Raw genomic sequence first — 22,296 nt, 5'->3', positions numbered from 1 at the left:
TTGACTGACACTTCAGTGTCAGTCATCAGGTAGCGGTGGTCGTAGAGAAATAAATTTGGGTAAATTACATAAACCTCTTTGGGTAAATTACATAAACCCCGGTACTATGCGGTCAGTGATAATTACGCCGGAAGGCCCTGAACTTTGATTTGCGACAAAGATCCGGGTTGGTGACAATTATCCCTGATTTTCATTTTGCGATAAAAATTCCCCTCAACTTTCAGTCTTTCACTTTGCAATAAATAATTATCAAAATATTCACCTAACTTTTTCTTATTTTTTTTCTCACCTTTTTTTTCTAAACTTAATTGACCCAAAATACCTCCGTTTTGTCAATAAAACTAAGCTAAAATAACAAGAATAATTTTATTAATATAAAAAAAACAAGTATTCTTTTTTAATTCATGTTTCATTTCACTAAATATGAATGTCTCTCTTCATCTTAAATTTATATTTATTAGAAAGAAATCTCTATCATTTCATTTGAATAATGAATCCAGTGGGAAATTTGCAAGGATCTATTAAACCAACTGAGAGAACTTCATTACTTCAATATTATATTTAAAAAATTAACCGAACAATAAATTATTCAAATAAATTAAAAAAGGATAATTCGGAAATTAAAAAAAAAAAAACAGCTGAATGAGGAATCTTTTACAAAGTTACTTAAAACTTGGGGTATTTATTGCAAATGAAAGTTCAGGGGTAATTGTCACTGACCCACATAGTACAGGGGGTCTTTGTAATTTACCCAATGAATTTTAGTAGTTTGAGACTTGGGTTGGTTCGAGGCAGGGTTCTTCTGAGTCTGAGACTGGGTCACAGTCAATTGAATTGACTAAAGATGGATACCGAGTTAATTCCTTCCACCCACTTCCTCTTTCAATTTACAGAGTCCAACAATTTTGTTTTTGTTTTATTTTGTCTTTTTTTTTTTTGTGGATAGAATAAGTAGACTGTTTGACTGAGAAATCCAACTGTTTCGATTCGACTGAAATATTTTCATGGTGGAGCCAACAATTTGGGGTTTGGGTTATTTTATAATTAACGTATGGTTGGAGAATGGATCATCATGCCTTCTGATATTAATATGTTATTAGTCTAGTCTTAGGTCTTAGTAGTTGGAGGTGTGGAGCCTATCATCTTCCTTGAAAATGACTGCAGTTGGCTCCACCATGAAAATATTTAGAGAACACAGTCCAAAGTCCAAACAGTTCGATTTCTCAGTCAAAATCAAGACCGTGACCAAGTGCCCAACAAACAAGGAATTTTGCATTACTTCGTTGGTTACTAGGATTCCCCTAAAACAAACACATCTGCCTTCGGCAGATTCTTTGATTCTAATTAAAGCATTTCCAGACTTGCTCTCTGGTGCGTGGTTCTTCACGAGAGAGAGAAAGAGAAAGTTGAGTCAGCTTAATAGTCTTCACCCTTCAGTGGGTTCGTGGGCTCAGTTTTTTTTCCCCCTTTCCTTTACGCCTTGTCCTGGACAAGTAAAAGACAAAAAAGAAAGACATAATAACGAAAGTAACAACCTAGGGGCGTGGTTCCTTCTGTTGGTTTTTTGGGAAAATTGTTCATTTTGTGTTTGCCAATGGACATGGGAAACCAGGGTAAACTGACATTAAACTGATATAGGGATTTGAAGCATGATGCCTATACATAGTATTGATATCGAAAGGGCAATTTAACAATCAATTTATGCTTTCTTAGTTCTTTCCTTTCCCCGTTTTCACCAAAACCTAGTTGTATGCGTGAAGGAAAGGCTATGATATAATTAACATTAAAATGTATGGGGAGAAAAGAGTTGAATTGAACATGGTTTAGGTAAACAAGAAAGATAATATCTATCATATAATTAACATTAAAATGCTTATTAATTATTCTGAAATTTAGCCGTTAGATATGAAATGGTGTGTGCAACTCTGTGCATGCATGAAGTAAATACAGAATACAAGTCCCCCACATATACAGTCCACGTGACAATAACTGTACATACAGCCCATAACCTTGTCAATCTCATTGTCAAACTGGCTCACTGTTTCTTCTATGTGCTCCAGAACTGGAATAAATAATACAACCCCAAGACGGGCACCGCTTGAAGCACAGAATAGTGTAACATGGGGCATTAATAATTATGGTACATGGTATATCAGGCCTCAATGTGAGCGAATTGCAAATGTTGTTTATTAGTGTCTTTATGCAGTTAGCATTCATCTCTCGCATCCAGCAACAACTGTATCGATACAAGCCAAGAGTCAGGCAATGGTGCCACCGCTCCAATCTTGAAAAGGAAGGTTAACTTAGCAGCCTTAGACTTCTTTGCCTGCTCTACGCCTCCACATGCTCTGCACATGATACAAGCTGAATAAGAATCAAGATTTACATGTATGTAACCTAAGAGTTAGAAGTGATGAAAAAGATGAAGGCAAATACAAGAGGCTCATTATCGGAATCTCCCATGTCCTTGGAACTGGATGCATCTGACTTCTCTTCTTTGTCAGATTCCTTTTGGTTTATTGAGCTCTTTTCTCCCTCATCTGCTTGTTTCCCTTCAGAATCTGATTTCCCCTCTTTACTGGATTCCTCTGTGTCAGTTTGGCTTCTGTCTGTTCTTTCTATCTGTTTCCCCCCTTCAGAATCTGATATTTCTTTGCTGGATTCTTCTGCATCTAGTTGGCTCTTCATTGCAGTACCTTCAGAGTCTGACTTCTCTTCCTTGTCTGATTCTTGTGCATCCACTGGACATTCCTCTGCATCTTCTACCACTCCTTCAGCAACTGGCTTCTGTTCTTTGTCAGATTCCTCTTCATCTGTCTGGTTTGTCTCCAACCTTTCCACTTGATTCTCTTCAGAATCACCTTAGAATAATAGTCAATGAAATATACCATGGATTTTTTACATATTTTAGAAATAGGAGTTCAACAGGCCATTTGACGTTTGACCTAAAGGCACAACTAATGGTGTCAAATCACAACTGTAAGGTGACTTGGGTGACAAAGTCCAACCCAACACTTTATGTGATGGGCGACTACGTGACACTACCTGCTTATTGTGAGGTAAGGCAACATATATAAGTGTTTGGTATTTCATTGAAAGTATAACAAGATAATGAGAAAAAGGCAGTGTACATTCTTTCAAGATTATACTGTCTTCATAGGAATTTTTATTTATTAGCATGTATGTGAACAATAACAACTTCTCCAGACAATTCAGATTCCAGGTATTTTTTTTCCTCTGAGGGGAGGGGGGGGACTCCACTTTCAGCTTCAGTTTCACATCATGAAATGGTATTCTTCTAGACCAAACCACAATAGTATAACAAGTGCTTACGACTCATTATAGAACTCAGAATTTAAACTAAACTTGGATTTAATTCCTAAAAGCAAACTAACAAAAAGAATCTCCTAATCTTTCATTAAATGTCACACGGTGTCATTTGATAAAATCATTTCAGGGCCACATTCTACCAATTTTCAGACCAAATGGTCATGCTTTGACCTTGATGAGGATTCAACTCTTTGACATGCTTTAGATTTCAAAAGAAACTCCCTTACAACATTTAACAGGTTAACCATGATTGAAATGGTTTAAGTGAAGACAATGAAGATAAGATCAGTTGACTGAGAGAAGTAAATTAGATTTCTGAATGCCTTATTGGTGTTAGACAAGTTGATCTGCAAATCAACCTCCTTGATTTCAAAATTGGTATCAATATGACAAGTTTTATTTTCCAATAGCAGAATGCAGAGGATGTTCCTTGCACAATATCATGTAATCCTAGTTCTACACAAAGGAAAGTTGGTCAGACTATTAGTTTTAATCTAATGGTCAACCTTCAGGCAAATCAAGCCTCTACGGTTCATTTTGAGACAGAATGCACAAACACCTTCATCAGGATGGAGCAGATGCAGCTAAGAATTGGAGAAGTCAAAGATCCCATAAACTCACCTTCACTGAAGTCAGCATCAACTTTACTTTCTAGTACAACACTATTTTCTTGTTCCACATTTCTTTTGCCAGTTATTTTCCTTCTGTTTCTAGAAGATGAAGATCTGTAATCCAAAATAACATTTCATAAGGCAATAAGAGAGATATTCCTGTACATATCAATAACAAAAAGAGAAAAGAGAAAAGAGAAAAGAAAATGAAAAGAGAACAAAAATCTGCTCACTTTTTAGTGGATTTCTTATTCTGTCTTGATTGGCCTGGAGCCCTGTTTCTTTTCTTCTCAGATGATCTGTAAAATGAACGACATAAGTAATAAAAATAAGACATTTCAAAGAAAAAATACCTTTTGGAAATTCAGTTACACCCAATGCATGCAAGAACCTTAATGAGACCAGTTGAAAATGATTGCAGCAAATCCAAACAAAAACCAATTCCTACTGCTAAAAAAACCTTCTTCAGTAATTTATGAGTGGATTAACTAACAATACTTACATTTCTTTAGAAGGAGAAACATTTGGTAACTTTAGATGCTGCAGCAGATGTAAAAAATACAAATGCATCAGAAACTAATACAATTGTTAACTCTTCCTAAAGTAAAACAAGAGTGAAACAGCTCATAAGATACAATTCTTGATAACTAAAATTTTCAGACCTTTCTAGGCTGATAGCCTTTATTAATAAGCTCCCAACGCTCTTTTTTTAACAGGAGTACTTCCATGTCTCCATCATCATACAATATCTTCAAAATGCAAAATGATCAAATACAGATTAACAAAAAGCAAAATAAAATAATTGTTAATTAGGACTCTTCTATCAGATAAATACGAACATAAATAAATTAAAAAAATGCTCTAGCTTTACCACATGCTTCTTCTTTCCTTGGTCATAAGATTGCACGACACCTTCATAAAACCTGTGAATATTAGCAACAAAGATTATCACAAAGACAATCAAAATAAGCACATTTCAAAACAGGGCATACAGTATCTTTCGTGACAAGATAGAATCGTGATACTGCTGTTACAAGTTGCAACAGTCCAGCTTTTTATTTTGGAAGATATATAAACCGGTTTACCCATAAGATCAAGCTATGGAAGGATAAGATCAAATGAATAAAAGATTTGGTTGCACAAGCAGTGAGAAGTGTATAGTATGAGCTAGAAATTAGGTACATATAGATATAGACAATGATTTTGTTGTTTGTTGCTGTTGTTCTTTAAATCAATAAGTACAATGTTTAATGTCAATGTAACAAAAAAATGTTAATGTAACCATTCAGATCGAAAATCCCCTATACAAAAAACAGAGAGGTCCTCAATTTGGTAAAGAATTCCCAAGTAAAGCTCATATCTCAATAAACCCTCTCTTGTCAGGTTATACACAATACATTTAGATGCTCTAGCCTCTAGGCTCTCAAATAGAAGTCAACTAGAAGAAACCTGTGCATCGCATGGGCTGGTGATAAAAAGATGCCCATTTACATTCAGTTTCTTAACTGAATTGGTTGTGGATGAGTTTAAAACTTTAAATAGCCCCATACTTAATTTTATAGAGGGAAGCCCAGTGCATGAGACTCCCGCTAAGTGGGATCTGGGGAGGGACAGATGCTCGCAACCTTACCCTGCACATACAGAGAAGCTGTCCCCAAGATTTGAACCCTGTGTCTGACCTCTTAGATTTAATACTATTAGGTAGTATTTTGCCAAACTCCAGCATCCTAGATAGAACTCCTTCCATCTGAATTGAATTAAAACTCTTTTAATTCTCCCTCGAATGTGAATGACAGTGTTTAGTAAACCAGACCGGACTGGCCGGTCGAACAGTGACTGGACCTATGTCTGGTTGGTTGTACCCTAGAAACCAGATTATATAGGAAACCGGTTAAAACTGGATGACCCGCCAAGTTAACCAGAAAACCGGTGAACTGGTCCTGGTTGGGAGGTTTGAACCCATGACCTTTATGAATATTTAATGCACATATTGCTTTAATACATATGTATTTTAAAGAAAATGCAAGTTGGGAGGTTTGAACCCTTGTCAATTGCTTTAAAAGTTAAAGAACTAACCATCTATCCATCACATTTAAGTACAAAAATATTTGTATAATATATTATATATAGTATTTATATATGCCATGTCATCACAGTTTGACTTCCTGTTTGACTGCGGTTGAACCTCTAACCTGTGAACCTCTCCTTTTTTTGATTCTATGTATGGTCCAGTTTTTTGAACATTGGTGAATAATTGATCATTATTCACAAGGGCTCCACAGATCACGAGTGACACGTAGAGGTGATCATGGTTCAGTTAACTGAACCATGAGCTACTTTTTGGAACTGAATGGTATCACCGATTTTTGAAAAACTGTGAACCGAAACTGAACCGTAACCAATTGGCTAACTGGTTGATCACTTCAGCTTTTGACTAGTTCAATTCTTTGGTTTCTAGTCTTTTATACTTTCAATATATATTATAAATACTACAATTATGTATAATATATATTTATATATAATGCATATATATATATATAAATATATAAATCTATATATTTTATATATAATATATAAATATATACCGGTTGACTCGGTTAACTACCAGTTTTTCTTTTAGGTATATAAGCATATACCAATACCACCGGTTTTTGCAAAACACTGAACCAATCGGTTCGGTTAACTAGATTTTTTGGTATGGTTCAGTTTGGTTTTTTGGTTTTTGTTAAGTACCCCTAGTGATACCTAGTCATATGTTATGATCACCCTAATTGTTTGAATTCGGTAGATCGAGCCTTTCCATCTACAGTTACCATGTAGTCAGATCGGATCCTTGTATCATACAATGTCCAGAAAGAGCAAAGGACCATGGTGAATATGTCAAACCCTACTAATTCAATCACATCTCCCATTGAATTGATGATGACTCATATGGTGACAATTGAATTCTTTCATAAACCATACTGCCTTGGCCAAAGATTTCTTGAGACATCAATTTCATCCGCATAAGACTTTTTTTTTTTTTTTTTGATCAATAACAGAAACTTCTATTAATAAAAGGATATGGAAAAGATACAACAAGAAGGGGGTAAAATCTCTTACCCCACCCAAAAAACATCACATTACAATACAGCCCAAAAGAAACTAGTTCTTCCCACCCCTTGTTTAACTAGATAATCTGCAAAAGAATTGGCGCTCCTCTTGGACCACTGAAACTGAATTTGCATGTCTTGAGTGAACTGGAAAATTTTCTTTTTTTCATTCGATCCGCATAAGACATTCTCCCTCATGGAGAGTGGTAGATTCCATTTTGTGCATTCACATACATCCATGCATAAAACACTATAGCTGACATGTGCACGCTTAAATCCCTTTGTTAGGGCACAAGTGTTTGCACTATCAAACTATAACATCTCATACACTAGCCAATTAGCCATGATGCCTCAGGTCTAAGGATCATCCACATAACTGTGATGATAGAAATAGTTATTGACAATTGTTTTCATACAACCATTCTACTAATGGGTCAAGTTCAATGAACTTGTTCTCTAACAAGCACCCACATTTTCTTTAGTGTCTCCACACAAGTGACTTGAGATACATCACCCCTTAAGGCGAGTATAATATGTGCCAACCTACCCAGACTATCAAAGCTCTCTTGATAATTCTATGACCAGAAATAGTTTTAGGATCTTGTACCAATGACAGGCATATCTAAATTTCTTAACATACTTAAGAATAAGCCAACTTGACAAAGATACTATGGACTATTCATGTAATTATAAGCCAAAAGACAAATGAAAAATACCCAAATTGTATGTAAGTATGAATAGTACAAGACTGCGCTTTTACACTGTCACTAGATTGGTTTTAGGGCATACGACTAACACAGGCTGGTGTTAAAAGATTACCATGTTTTACAGGGGAGCGATTACAGGTTTCCTAACAAAAAGGAAACTTAATTGGTTGTGAGTAGCCCATGTTTTATTTATTTTTATTTTTTAAATAAAAAAACACAAAATTCTAAGGGGGTAAGGAAGCAAGGGAGAGTAGGCTCACATGGAGGACTGCATTTTAGAATATAGTAATAGATGAACAAGAAAAGGAAAATGGTGATTGATTGATTCCATTGACACATTTTTTAATTGATAGCATAGCGACACTTGCCACATGCTGCAATGAAGAGGATGCCTACCATTCATATGCTTCAAGGTGGCATTGGATATTTGGAGTTTTTTTTATCCTTATTCTAGAAGGGCTGTTTACACCAAGAAGTTAGCAAGATTTTGCAGCAAGAGTAGCAGTTGAGTTCCCTAGCCCCCAATTATGTGGGCATTTATGATTGATAAATTTTATCCTTTATAAAATTTTGAAAAAAAAAAATCTTTTAAGTGAATTGCCCACAAAGATATGCTGAGTTCCCTAGTCCCCAATTATGTGGGCATTTATGACTGTGATAAATTTTATCCTTTATAAGATTTTGAGAAAAAAAATCTTTCAGGGATGTATATTAAAATATACTGGAGGTTGTGAATAAATTCCATAGAGATTCTCTTTGAATATAGGATATTGTCCCAATAACTCTTATGTGTGCATTTTCTTTTTAGACAAGAACATGGCTAATATTATATTTGCATGGATAAGTGGCAAAACAGGAAAGACAAGAAAAAAATAAATAAATGCAATCAAGGGATGAAGCGGTAGGTAATAAAATAAATGCTAACTATTGAGATGATTTGTTAATATCAATGAAGATAAATAATATGGAATGCTTAAGAGCAAGCATTGGACAAGGTGACTTGAGCCCAACCCCCTATGTAAAATAGAGTTTGTGGACAAAAAAAAGGCCCAAAGTTGAGTTTGGGATTTTCTTCAGGTTGATATATATATATATATATATATATATATATCATATAGTTAGGTAGATATGTATATACATATATGTGGTTACCTAAATATAAGATAACATAGTTGTATAAGCACCTAAAATTTTGGTGTATACGCAGTTATATAACCATACAAAACATACAACAAATGGTTCTTGAGATGAGGCCCAAAAGAAATAATTTAAGAATTTATAGATTTCACAAAGTTCAGTTACAAGCTTGGGCTAGCCTGAGACTCAAACATTAGCCTGGGCTAGGTTGACCTTGGTCTGGCAAGGCCTGAGCCAATGATCATCCCTATTAATGCTATAGCGCAGGTTGAAGGCCCAAAGACAAAGATGACCAAAATATATGGCTTACAGTCCTGAGGAAAATATTGAGAAAACATAAGATAATAAGGGTATGACACTATATAGAACCGAATGTAAAATAAGAATTAATGTAGCCAACCTTGATGATTATGATTTCATTCAGCCATGTTCTGACTAAAAAGAAATTATCAAACTAATCATATTTATATGCATACGAACCTAGAAAAGAAAATATATATATTGAAGAAAGAACATACTGCTTATCCAATGGCCACCAAACTTTTATTCTTTTCCCAATTAGATTTGCACCATGATCCCCACTTTCCTTCAAAGAACACTGCACAGCACAACAAAGAACCGGTCAGTCAAATTATGGCATTTTCCTTTTTGTTAAGAAGTTGGACTTCAATTTGTGTCCTTGTCACTGTGATGCAGTATGTAACCATTTAGATTATAAGCCCAAACCAAAAATATGTAACATTTCATTACAGGAACACTACTAACTGTGCTGAAGTTGCAATACAATTTAATTAAGCACATTTGTAGCACAAATCAAGAGAACAACAATAACATATTGCAATGTAGAATGATCAAAAGGAATTTTGGACTTTGCAGTTTAGGGGATAATTTCAAGAATCCACATAGGAAATAAAAATAAAAATTCGGTTTCAAGAATAAAGGCTTTCAAACCAGAAACCTTTGAAAGCAGTGAGAAATGAGAATAGATGACTAGAATCAAAGGGTGCTGGAAACTTTTAAACAGGTGCCATACCATGTGGAAAGGCCAATGGAAAAGAATAGTGAGGTACCACTATGGTCCACCTTTCAGCTCCTTCTGTCTTCCCATGAATTTAATGGGGGAAATACAGCTGATGCTAGACAGCAAACAAACAGCTGTTTCAACTTCTAATTACTGCCAGTCAGTCTTCAAGTGTAATAAGGTTACATTAGGAGAGACTTAGTAGTTTGTTCGCACACCAAACTCTTACAGAGTTTGATTCTAACACAATTGTCAGCTTTAAGGTTATCAGCTTCTTGAAACTTTTACTGTCTTCTTAACTTTCCTTCAAGCACTTACATGCCCGTAGCCTTGTTGCTTACACTTAACATATCAGTTCTATTTCTTCCAGAAACCATTTTAAAAATTTTGTGATATTCTGAAAATATAAACACTTCTAAAACAAACACCCTACATTTTCCATGCCTTGGCTTAGTGGAAAGCAATGTTTTAAAACGCGGAGGCATGACGCGAGGCATTCCACTACCTAGAGACGTGAGGCGTAGTTCAGAACGCAAGAGGCGTAAGCCTCCTTAAGAGGAGGGGGGTTAGGAGGAGGATAAAGAGGAGGGAGGCAAAAGCCTCCCTTTCCTTTTCTTTTCTTTTCTTTTTTTTCCTTTTCTCTTTTTTCTTCTTTTTCTTTTTCTTTTCCTTCCCTTTCCTTTTTTTTTCCTTTTTTCTTTTTTTTGTCTTTTTATATCAGATGTGCATGAGGCGCATGAGGCAGTATGCCTCTAGCACGCCTCATGAAAAAAGCGCAAGAGGCATACGTCTCTTGCACCTGAGGCATACACCTCAGAGGTGTCAGCGCCTCTGAGTAGAACCAAATGTAAGTTCTAACATGCAAAACTTACATTTGCAATGAGTAGAAAATCCAAAAAATGGGCCTACCACATGAAGTATTACCATTTTGTGCAGTTGGAATCTTGGAGGCTATCAGCAGCATATGGGTAGGATGGTTATGGATTGTTTTGACCTTCAATCCTCCCCTCCCCCAAGAAAAAGTTATATTCTTATTAAGGTTCAAAACAAGAAGGATTTCTTCTTTTTTTTTTTTGATAATTAACTGTATTATATAACTAAAAGAAAGATAAACCCAAATCCATCCAGAATAGACAGATGGGAGGTACAAAGGCAGCACCAAGTTGATCGTGCAGAGGTAACTAATACAATAAACAGATTACAAATGGACCCCTGGCCCAGGCAATCCTCATTCACACCTCTAACAGTTTACCCCCAGCTCAAGCTAAATGATCAACTAGGGAGTAAGCTGATCTTGGGACCCACTTGAACAAGCAGTTCAGGTTTCTTCCCAAATTTTTAGTCTCCCTAACCAAAACTCTAAACTTCCAGGCTGGTTCGTCATCAGAGTTAAGCCAAGAAATGACCACTTTACAATCACCTTCAATGATAACCCCCCTCCAATTCTGCAATACCAATAGTTGAAGTCCTTGTATTGCCGCTAACAGTTCAGCCCTCAAAGAAATACCAACACCATCTATGCCATAGAAGCTTAGTTTGATATACCCAGTGAAATAGTTTTCGAGGCGCCAAGGCAAGGCTAGGCAACAGGGGGGGTGTCTTATTGCCTAGGTGGGCGCCTAGGTGATGGATTCTTAAATAAAAAACATATATCCTCGGGTAGTTCCCTAGGTTCCATAACCATATTTGCTTAATAATTATCCATAATTTTCATAAGAAAAGTACAAACTTCATGTTAAAGTATAGAAAATCAACATGTTCATAAGAAAAAGAAGAAAAGAAAATTCAGAAAATATGGGGGCTGATCCCCTATTTTGTTATAGGAAAAGAAGAAAAGAAAAAGTGGAAGAAGTTGCCTAGGCACGCCTAGGCATAGCCTTGACCCAGTCTCATCCCTTACCACACCATCAATCCCAGATCCACCAGGATTGCCTAGGCATCAGCCATAAAAATTCAACTTGAGATTGCCTGTTTAAGGGGCTGCCAGTCCATGATCACTCTTGGTCTTCCCATTGGCATTCCTGTGATGATTTTCCATCCTCTTAAAATGTCATCCACTGTTATATTATTGAACTCTACTAGCACTCAATGGGCCACCCTTATCTTAATCAGGTCAACCAAAACACCCACCCCCCAACTCCTTATTTTCAAACACCTTGTGTTTCTCTCCCCCCATATGCTCCATAAGATTGCAGCTCTTATACAGTGCCGCAACAACTTCATTCTCTTGGTGATACACCACAGTAGGTTATAGGTATTAAGAAAACAGCTCCATAACATTTTGAGGGGCATTCCAAGACTTAAAACAAGATGAAAAAGTGGTTCCAAATCTGGCAAGTATAGCAAAAAGATAAGAAAATGTGATTTTTGAGCTCTCACCACTTTTTAGACACAGAACGCGCACATGTGGGGATAGGCACCAAGATTTCCTTTTCCTTTGAACACTAACACTTAATAATTCGGAGAGAAGCTTCCCAACAGAACACTTTGGCCTTTGGGGGAAAGGACCAATCCAAATGTCTTTCCAAGGAAAAGAAAGAGTGAGACTGGGATTGAGAGGACGGGGCGGGTTTTTTGACCACTAGTCAGGGTTCGGGGAAAACCCAAAACTCTGAGGGTCGGGGACGGTATTTGTCCACCCTCCCCCGACTATATTATATAACATAATACATGCTAATGTATATTATATCATATTATATTATTATATATTATATTACATAATAAAATATAGTTCTAGGTAGGTTTCAAAAAAATAAAAAATAAATAAATTTGTAAGTATACAAGTAAGAATGACTGGGGAAGGGAAGGGCAAAGTCGAGGATCCCCGTTCCTCGGGGCGAGGAATTTCATTTCAGGGTCGAGTACAGGGCAGGCGAAACCTGGCCCTGCTCCGCCCCATTGCATTCCTAGATACACCAGGAGTGATAAGCTGTGTTGCATATCTTGTTTCTAGCTGAGCCAGAGTCTTATTGACAAGGGTCTCTTCTTTCACTAATCAATGCTTCTTGATTGTTATTGATAAAAAAAGTTCAAACCAAACCCAACAAAAGTTGGCACATGGTCAGGTTAGTCGGAGCTTGTTTTGTAAATTAGAATCCAATGGGCCTCTAGTTAGGTATACGTGATCAATTGTCATTTTGGTTGATGGCATGGGTTGACCTTGATTTTCAGTTTGAGTCAGGCCTTATGACTTGACTATTTCCACTCCCTCAATATTGAGCCCATGTTAACACCAAAAACACAGAGGCATGAGGTGAGGTACCAGGACTTTTAGATGTGTGAGGCATATACCTCATGATTACCTTCTTTTTAAGAAAACATGAAACTAAAATGATGAAAAGTCTAGAAACATGTGTATGAGTGTGTTTTTATATAGGAAGAGCATAAATAATGAATCAAGAACAATAAGAATATTAGGATCTTTAGAATTAGAAAGAATCATCCGAGTTCAGCATTACTGTTTCCAATAAAAAATGATAAGTGAAAACCATTTAATAACTATTAAAAAGCTCTATATTTCTTTGCAAAACAGGGGATGCATAAGTCTGAATTATTCTGGGCTCAGTTGTAATCTGTTTAATGGCCGGGGCTGCATCTTGTGCCTCTGCTGGATGTACTCTGTAGTCTGTAATCATGTGATACTTAATTATGCTCTAATAAAATTTCTATCATTTACCAAAAAAAAACTATTAAAAATCTCTAGATGCTATTAATGCCTCAGAATGGTTATCCATATGAAGCATATATACAAGCACATATGAATATATTCTCACATAAGGCAACAAGGTGTGTAGAATGTGCCTTACACTTTTATGCGTAAGATTAAAGTTTAACTTTGCCTTAAGGTAAGCATCAAGGCTTTAGTCTCAAACACCCGTTAAGACACTGGTTAACATAATTACCTTCACAGAATTGGACTTGGGTTGTCCTTCACCTATCCATGTGATTAGAAAGCATTCTAGTCTAGACAGACAAGAAAAGTCTTTTACCTGATTAAGTTATCAAACTATCAACATACCCTGGTTTCAAGGAATGATATCTTTTTAACACCTTTTCCAAAACCGGTCACAAGTTAGTAGGTTTGTACCAATATCCTATGAGCAGTGAACAATCCAAAATCCAAAGATAATATGGTATTAGAGCAATAATGCAGAAGTACAATGATAATATCTTATGAAGAGAAAAAGAAAAGAGCAATAATGCAGAAAAGGATGAAAGGACAGAAGGACCTTCGCCAATCCTGCAATGCTTCTTCTTTTTCGCTTCTTGATATTTCCTGTTGAGGCTTCGCTATTGGCAATTGAATTAGCCTTGTCAGTTTTAAGCACACTTGACCTCTGCAAGAATAGATAGGATAATTCAAAACATGGAGAAGCTGGAAGCCATATATTGAGTGGTTTGATAAACAAAAATCTCACCTTCAGTGCATGAATCTCAGTTCTTCCAACTATATGTGATGTTTCTTTCAATTTCTGACCAGTAATTTTGCCTATACTTTTCATTGGCAAGCATGAAGCCAGCAAATCTGACTTGGTGGTTTTAATCATTTTTTTCTTTGTTGACATTTTATCTTCTGAACCAGTGTTTGTTTCTTCATATAATTCAATAGATTTCTCAGAAGACAGCTTTGTGTGATTTGAATTGTTCCCTGAAGTTTTCTTCAAATCCATTGAGGAACTCAAACGAGATGATTTGTGAGCATCATGAGCCGACAATGACCTCCGCCGTTTTGGTATTGCCATAGATATTGAGTCACCAGTTTTTCCCCTTTTCCTTTTCTGTTGTTCAGGAATTTTATCACTGACAGTCGCATCATTCTCTTTTCCTCCACTCACAAAATACCGATGACCATTGCCTGATTCCAAGTCTTTTGATCTTTCCAGATTATCCAAATTTATTTCCCTCACCATTCCCAAAATATCAACATCATTATCTTGATTTTTTCTTTCAGCTGTTAAAGCCTTATTCTTTGCTATTTTTTTTGTTTTGGCCCTTTGAGATTTCAAACGTTTTATCATCTTCCCAAGGGGCACTTCGATTTCATCTCTATCACTAGCTTTCAGAACATTGTCATCCTCAGGATTTTCTGAAGGAACCTGATGGCATCATAGGGTGGCAACTCAGTGAAGTTAATTACACAGATAAAAATAGTTTTAGAAAATCACCACATTTAAAGAATTATTAGATTGAATATTGGAATGTAGAAACTACCATTGCATCAGTTTCCAGTTCGATAGATTCGAGATGGGCCAAGACACTATCACCATACAACCACATTTGCTTCTCACTGGTCTAAAAGGAACATGCAACAGAATGAAGATGCACGACATCAATGGAAATAATAAGATCAATTGAATATAAGCAGATAAAAAACTAAGGAATGATCAATGATCAAAAAACAAAGGTATGTTAATGCCATTCTGAAATTTCCTTGACTCTATTATACCAAAAAGTTCAGAAAACAGAGTTTTTTCATCATTCCAGGACATAATTGTCAAGGTGTTACCTAGGTAAAGCACCCTTGGTTGGATACCTTGCCTGAACACCATAGTTTATATAAAAAAGGGAACCAGTCTAGGCAACTAGGTGCACACCTAGATGACAAAAATCACAAGGCAAGTATCTAAGGACTGAGGAGGTGCCTTATTGTAATATTTTAACTCCAGATTACCATGGCTTACTATATATGTCAATACATCTTATCATATGTCAAGTATATAATTTGTCATTTTAAGAATTTTACCATTAAAACATAAACGATCAAAATTTTTTAAGAGAAGGATAAAGTATTTTTCTTCTTTTTTTTTCAGTCTTTCTATCTCTTACATTAAATAGAAAAAGAGCTCTGCTGGGGCCACCACATGGTGTAATGGTAAAATCTTGGGCTGTCAAGCATGAAAAAACAGGTTGAAGTCAGAGAGTGGCCACTTTCTGTGAAAATGATGAGCCCAAAAAAAAAGAAAAGAAAGAAGAGTAAAAAAGTAAAAGAAAGAAAAAAAAAAAGAGATGTAAAATATTCTGAATTTGTCTGCCCACATCAAGTGGTACTGATATGAAAAAAATAACAACCAACGAAGGGAAGATTGAATAGTACAAGCCTTACAATCCAATCAAGGTCATGGTGTTCAACTTCATATTTTCTTTTTAAAGAAGGTAAAGTATTGTATTGCAAAAAGAAACCAGCTACATCAGCCCATGTACAATGAGGACCTGTACAATGGGAATTTAAAAAAAGATATGAGAAATCAGATAAACAATGGTCCAGCTTGCAATAAAGAAAAAAGCTGAACTCCAGTGAAAGCTCTTTGTACACTTGACTAGGAACATAAAAAATCTATAACTTTGTTTTTGACTGAAACTATGTCATTGGAAAGGTTGTCAAAAATTCGGCTGTTCCTTTCCTTCCAAAGGGCCCAAAGGATAGCAGCTGGAAAAATCTTCCAAAGCAGCTTGCCTCTTACATTCAGGCCCTCTAAGGTCCACCCCTGAAGAAGCTGTACGACAGAAGCAGGAGGGCAAAAGAAAACACCAAAACAGGAGAGAGCCATATCCCAGAGCTACTGAGAGAAGTTGTAGTGAATAAAAATATGGCTGGAAGATTCAGGAGATTCATTGCAGAAGGGACAGTAGATACTAGGAAGCTGCATCCCCCTTCTGAGTAGCCGATCTGTGGTTAGGCACTTATCAAGTGCTGCAGTCCAAACCAAGGGAAGTCTCCATCTTCACCGGCCATAAGGTTGTTGTAGAAAGACTTAGGCCCCATTTGGTTCGTTGGAATAGGGGTCTGGAATCGGAATCGGAATGGGCTATTCTGATTCCAACTGTTTGGTTGGATGGTATTGGAATCCCATTCCCATTTCTGATGGAATAGCATTCCCCCATTTGAGGGAATGGCCATTCCCTGCCCCTCCCTTGGGAATGAAATCCCATTCCTGCTGATTTCAATTCCCATTCCATTCCTGTCTGAACCAAACAGACTATGGGAATGGACCATTCCGATTCCGACTCTGGAGGATTCTGATTCCGACTGCAAACCAAACGGACCCTTAGAGGAGAAAATGCCGGAAGTCTCCCAAGCCCAAAATCTTTCATCATCTGCCTGCGGGTTGGGCTTGAAGCTGCGAATAAGGCTTAGAAGATCTGTTAGTGGACCTATTTCCCAATCATTAACATTCCTTCTAAAGATAGAGCTCCAAACAACTTCATCATTCCTCAAATCAAAGCAATCTTCCACTACAGCATCTTTATCTTGTGCAATGTCAAAAAGAGAGGGGAAACTTTCTTTTAGAGCAGTGCCCTCACACCACTTATCATACCAAAATTTAAGGAGGTTGGCCTTGCCAACTTTGCATTTAATTCCCTTTAGGAAAATCCGGGGAAATAGAGACATCATTGCTCCACAAAGCACAACCCCTTGGGAGAGAGCCAGGGCCCGACTCCCAAACTAGATTTGTGAGCCCATATTTATCTGCAACAATTCTCCTCCAAAGGCTGAATCTCCAGCACCACTTACCAAGGAGAGCCTTGTTAACAGCTTTAATATTTCTGATTCCTAAACCACCAATTCTCCTTGATTTGCACACAGATTTCCATCTAACCAAGTTAAATTTGGGATTGTTCTTCCACCCAGCCCATAAAAAGAGTCTCATTTTCTTCTCTAGAAGCTTTGCAACACTAGCAGGAATCTGGAATAAGGAAAGATAATAGATTGGGAGTGAAGATAAGACACTCTTAATTAGAATTATCTTACCTCCCTTTGAAAGATACTTAGATTTCCACATTGCCAATTTTCTGTCAAATCTGTCAATAACCGGGTCCCAGATATTCTTAGAGCCGCATTTGGCTCTGTTGAGTTTTGGGCTGATGTTACTTGTTTTTATTTACATAACATAGTTAGGGAGTTATTGGGCCTTAGGCCCATTAGTTTATTTTTAAGTTAGAGTGCTTATTCAGTTCTTAGAAGTAGCCGACTTAATAAGGGCACACTTGTCTTTGTACCCTCTTTTATTTGTGAGTATATAATCTAATGAAAGGGGCAGCCAGACCTAATTTTGGCTTCTCCAATTTCTCTTCTATCTCTCTTCTCTTTCTTTCTCAGCTGAAACCCTTTCTTCTCTTTCTTTTCTTCTTTCTTTTACAGTTTTTGAGCTACTCCATCATGCAGCCCTAGATTGGTTGACTGCATGATGAGGTAAAGGGCTGACCGAAGACTTCAGGTAAGCCCAGTTTTTGGATTTTTTTTGGTGGATTTGCAATCCCTTGTAGCTGGACTAGGGTTTAACACCAAAATTAGGAAGAATTGGATAACGAGGGAGAGTCCCGATTTTGGTAGGACTCTTCAATTTTGACCTAGGAAGTGGCGCTCTATTTCTAGGGTTCCTTGATGTTTTTTGAAGGGGACAGTTCCAAGTCCCAAGCCTTTTGGAGGTCTCTAGAGGGAACGACAACCTCTTCTCTCTCTTCTCTCGCTCCCACAGAAAAGGGAATCTTTAGAGGGAGGGGCTTCTAGGGCACCAGGAAGGTGTTTGAGGTTTCTAAAGGAGATAAACACCTTTCTTTTCATCTCAAATTGATTTCTATTCTGGGAGTTATGGAGGGTTGTGGAGTTGAAAACAAATTTGCAAGTGAAATGGGATCTAGGGGAGGTGTTAAAGGCCTCTTTAGGGCCGGGACCATCACTACAGTTAAGTTGGATGGTACAAAGTACTTAGAATGGTCACAATCTGCAAAGATGGCCATTGGTGCTCAAGGGAAATTGGGGTATGTCACCGGTGAGGAAAAGAGACCTAAAACTAACCACTCCCGATGGGTATAGAAGAACTACATGGTGATGGTTTGGCTATGCAATTCCATGTTACCCCATATAAATAAGAACTTTTTATGGGCTAACACAACTAAGGAGATTTGGGGTGGAGTAGCAGAAACCTATTCACAGATTGAGAATGTTGCTAGAGCCTAACAGTTGAGAAACCACGTGATTGCTACTAGGCAGGGAGATAAGTTTGCTGCTATTTATTTTTCAGCTCTCAAAACCTTATGGCAGGAGATAGATCATCTAGAGATTGTGGTTTGGGAAAGTAGCAAAAATGCAACAACTTATCAGAAGCTAGTAGAGAAGAATAGGGTTTTTGAGTTTTTAGCTAGACTTAACCCTGAGTATGATATTACACGATAGCATATTCTTTCTTGAGACAGTGTAACTCTCTCTCTCTCTCTCTCAGGCATATGCTTTTGTGTCCGGAGAGGAGAGTAGGAGGAATGTGATGATGAGAAGAAGGAGGCATGTAATGAAAAGTTATCAAAGGGACAGAGAAAGTAAATGGAAAAGAAAAATTAATTCTTGGAGAAGGATGAGAAGCTAAAATCACAATTCTTGTGGAATTATGAACAAACTCTTTAGTGCATTCTGATGTTTGGGGTCCAAATAAAATAGTGTCATACAATGGTTATAAGTATTTTGTAATTTTTGTTGACGACTTTTCAAGGATGACATGGCTTTACCTTATGAAAGATAGCAGTGAATTGTTCTCTATTTTTCAAAAAAATTATGCTGAAATACGTACCCAATTTGGAGTTCATATTAAAATTCTTCACTTCGATAATGCAAAAGAGTACACCTCAACACCATTTCAGCAATACTTAGAGCACCATGGGATAATTCATCAAACTTCTTACTCCTACACCCCACAACAGAACGGTGTGGCTGAATGGAAAAACCAACACCTATTTGAAACTGCTCGGTCCATTATGCTTAATATGAATGTCCCAAAGCGTTTTTGGAGTGATGCTTTCCTAACATCATGTTTCCTCATCAATCGGATGCCCATGTCCATCCTTGGAAATCAATCCCCTTTTTCAATTTTGTTTCCCATTTTGTCTCCATTTCCTCTTACCTCGAGAGTCTTTGGGCATGTTTGTTTTGTTCAAAATTTGGGGCTTATTTAGACAAGTTAGATGCACATGCTACTAAATGCATCTTCCTTGGATACTCCAAGACTCAAAAAGGGTATAAGTGCTATAACCCTAACTCTTATAAGTCATTTGCGTGTTCGGATGTCACTTTCTTTGAATCAATCCCATTTTTCTCAAGTATTGAGGTCCCGTCTCCTTCCCCCGTGGTTCCACTTCCTGTTCTAGTTGAGGACCCCCTTTCCATGGTTCCTGTTCCAGTTGTGGATCCCCCTCCCGTGGTTCCCGTTCCTTCCCCTCCCTCTCCCGTGCAGGTTACTACTAAGAGGCACCAATCCGCCAAGTGTATATTCACAAAAGAGCACCGGCCCCTCCTCCAATTCAGTCATCGTTGACAGATCTTGTGGTTGCACCTCATCCTTCGGACCTTGATCTTCCTATTGCATTGCGGAAAGGTAAACGTAGTTGTACATCTCATCCTATTTCTCATAATGTTTCAATTACTCACCTTTCTGCTTCCCATCACCATTTTATATCCTTGCTATCCTCTATTTCAACTCCCAAAACTGTCCAGGAAGCTCTTACCTCTCTAGGGTGGTGACAAGAAATGGAAGAGGAATATTTGCCTTACAACACAATCATATGTGGGAACTTACTACTCTCCCTCCCGATAAGCATTGTTGGGTGTAAGTGGGTCTACATAGTGAAGTATCTTCCAGATGGTAGTGTGGAACGATTAAAAGCCAGGTTAGTGGCCAAGGGCTATTCTCAGTTGTATGGTGTGGACTATGTGGAGACATTTTCTCCTGTGGCTAAAATTGGCTTAGTTCGGTATTGATTTCATTAGTAGCAATGTACGACTAGCCTCTCTTGCAACTTGACATCAAGAATGCCTTCCTGCACGGTGATCTACTTGAGAAAATATATATGGAGAAACCATTAGGGTTTATTGTTCAGGGGGAGGATGGTAAGGTGTATAGACTTAAAAAGGCAATTTATGGGCTGAAACAATCTCAACGTGCGTGGTTTGGTAGATTCAGTGTAGTGAAGAACTTTGGGATGAAACTAAAGAAAACTGAAGAGAGAGGAGAGCTGAGAGTTTGGCAATGAGGGTCTGAGAAGAGGGTTTCGAACATACTCTCTCTCAGCACCCTAACACTGTTTTATTTAGATACATTTGAATAATTACAAGGAGGCCCTTAGTTGGGCAAGAATTTACAAAGAACTTAATATTGACAGGATGGGCCCAGAATAAGGCCCATTATAGAAAAGAAACATAAATAACAAGAAAGAATAAACAACCTATGGGCCATTCAGCCCATCTTCTCTACATTCCCCCTCAAGCTGAGCATAGATGTCAATTCATGCCAAGCTTGCTGGTATCATGCTGAAGTTTTGCCTTGGGAATGCCTTTGGTGAGAAAATCTGCCAATTGTCCTTCAGATGTGATGAAAGGAAAACACACTTCACCCGAAGAGACCCTTTCCCTAATGAAGTGTCAATCAACTTCAATATGCTTGGTTCTATCATGTTGCACTGGGTTGTGAGCAATGTTGATGGCAGCCTGATTATCACAGTACAACATCATTGGCTTGTCATATTCAATTCCAAGTTCTTCCATCAAAGATTTTAGCCATAATAATTCAGAAACCCCATGTGCCATGGCCCTGTATTCTGTTTCAGCAGAAGACCGAGCAACAATCGGTTGTTTCTTGCTTCTCCAAGAAACAACATTACCAGCTACCAAGCTACAATACCCAGAGGTAGATCTTCTGTCATCAATGTTCCCGGCCTAATCAGCATCGGTGTAGGATTCAAGTTTCATATGACCATGCTTGGCAAACAGAATACCCTTTCCTGGGGAGCCCTTCAAATAACATAGGATTCTCTCTGCAACTGTCATATGAGTGTCTCGGGGAGCATGCATGAATTGGCTAATGCAACTGACTGCATATGCAATATCTGGCCGAGTCATGCATAGGTACAAAAGTTTCCCAAGAAGTCTCTGAAAGATTCCTTTGTCTTCTAACAATGTCCCTTCTGAGGCTGAGAGTTTATGACTCGTATCAATAGGAGTAGCAAATGGTCTAGCACCCATCTTTCCAGTTTCAGAGAGCAAGTCAAGAACATACTTCCTTTGGGAGATAAGAATCCCATCCTTGGATCGAACCACTTCTATGCCAAGAAAGTATCTCAATTCCCCCAAATCTTTAATCTCAAATTCCTGAAGCATCATTACCAGTCACTACAATATCATCAACATACACAATGAGGTATACTGCCAGAGGTCCACTCCTCTTCACAAAAAGAGTATGATCGGACTGTGTCTGCACATAACCAAAGTTAACAAGTGTTGTTCTAAATCTCTCAAACCATGCTCTAGGGGACTGTTTTAGTCTATAAAGAGATTTCTTCAGCCTGCATACCTTCCCTTTCATATCAGTTCCATACATCCCTGGAGGAAGAGACATGTAAACCTCCTCATGTAA

At 37.6% G+C, this 22,296-nt stretch overlaps 1 protein-coding gene across 2 annotated transcripts in view; it reads right to left on the bottom strand.

Annotated features, from left to right (window-relative positions):
* Positions 1 to 1,828: 1,828 nt before the first annotated feature.
* Positions 1,829 to 22,296, bottom strand: part of LOC104587885 (sister chromatid cohesion protein PDS5 homolog A-like) — a 45,659-nt gene continuing 25,191 nt past the window's right edge. Inside the window, exons 23-33 of one of the 2 annotated variants that reach the window (XM_010245642.3) lie at positions 15,110 to 15,190; positions 14,317 to 14,994; positions 14,128 to 14,235; positions 9,396 to 9,475; positions 4,813 to 4,864; positions 4,604 to 4,690; positions 4,444 to 4,481; positions 4,175 to 4,240; positions 3,952 to 4,055; positions 2,437 to 2,861; positions 1,829 to 2,348 (exon numbers count right to left, since the gene is read on the bottom strand). In XM_010245642.3, the coding sequence (XP_010243944.1) occupies positions 2,313 to 2,348; positions 2,437 to 2,861; positions 3,952 to 4,055; positions 4,175 to 4,240; positions 4,444 to 4,481; positions 4,604 to 4,690; positions 4,813 to 4,864; positions 9,396 to 9,475; positions 14,128 to 14,235; positions 14,317 to 14,994; positions 15,110 to 15,190 (1,755 nt within the window). In that variant the 3' untranslated portion in view covers positions 1,829 to 2,312. The remainder of the gene's footprint in view (positions 2,349 to 2,436; positions 2,862 to 3,951; positions 4,056 to 4,174; positions 4,241 to 4,443; positions 4,482 to 4,603; positions 4,691 to 4,812; positions 4,865 to 9,395; positions 9,476 to 14,127; positions 14,236 to 14,316; positions 14,995 to 15,109; positions 15,191 to 22,296) is intronic. The other variant, XM_010245643.3, reaches the window with a different exon arrangement.

Source organism: Nelumbo nucifera, chromosome 1 (genome assembly GCF_055504915.1).
Source record: "Nelumbo nucifera cultivar China Antique chromosome 1, China Antique-T2T, whole genome shotgun sequence".
Taxonomy (NCBI): Eukaryota; Viridiplantae; Streptophyta; class Magnoliopsida; order Proteales; family Nelumbonaceae; genus Nelumbo; species Nelumbo nucifera.
Note: the sequence above shows the minus strand (reverse complement) of the source record. Positions and strands in the feature narration are given on the sequence as shown.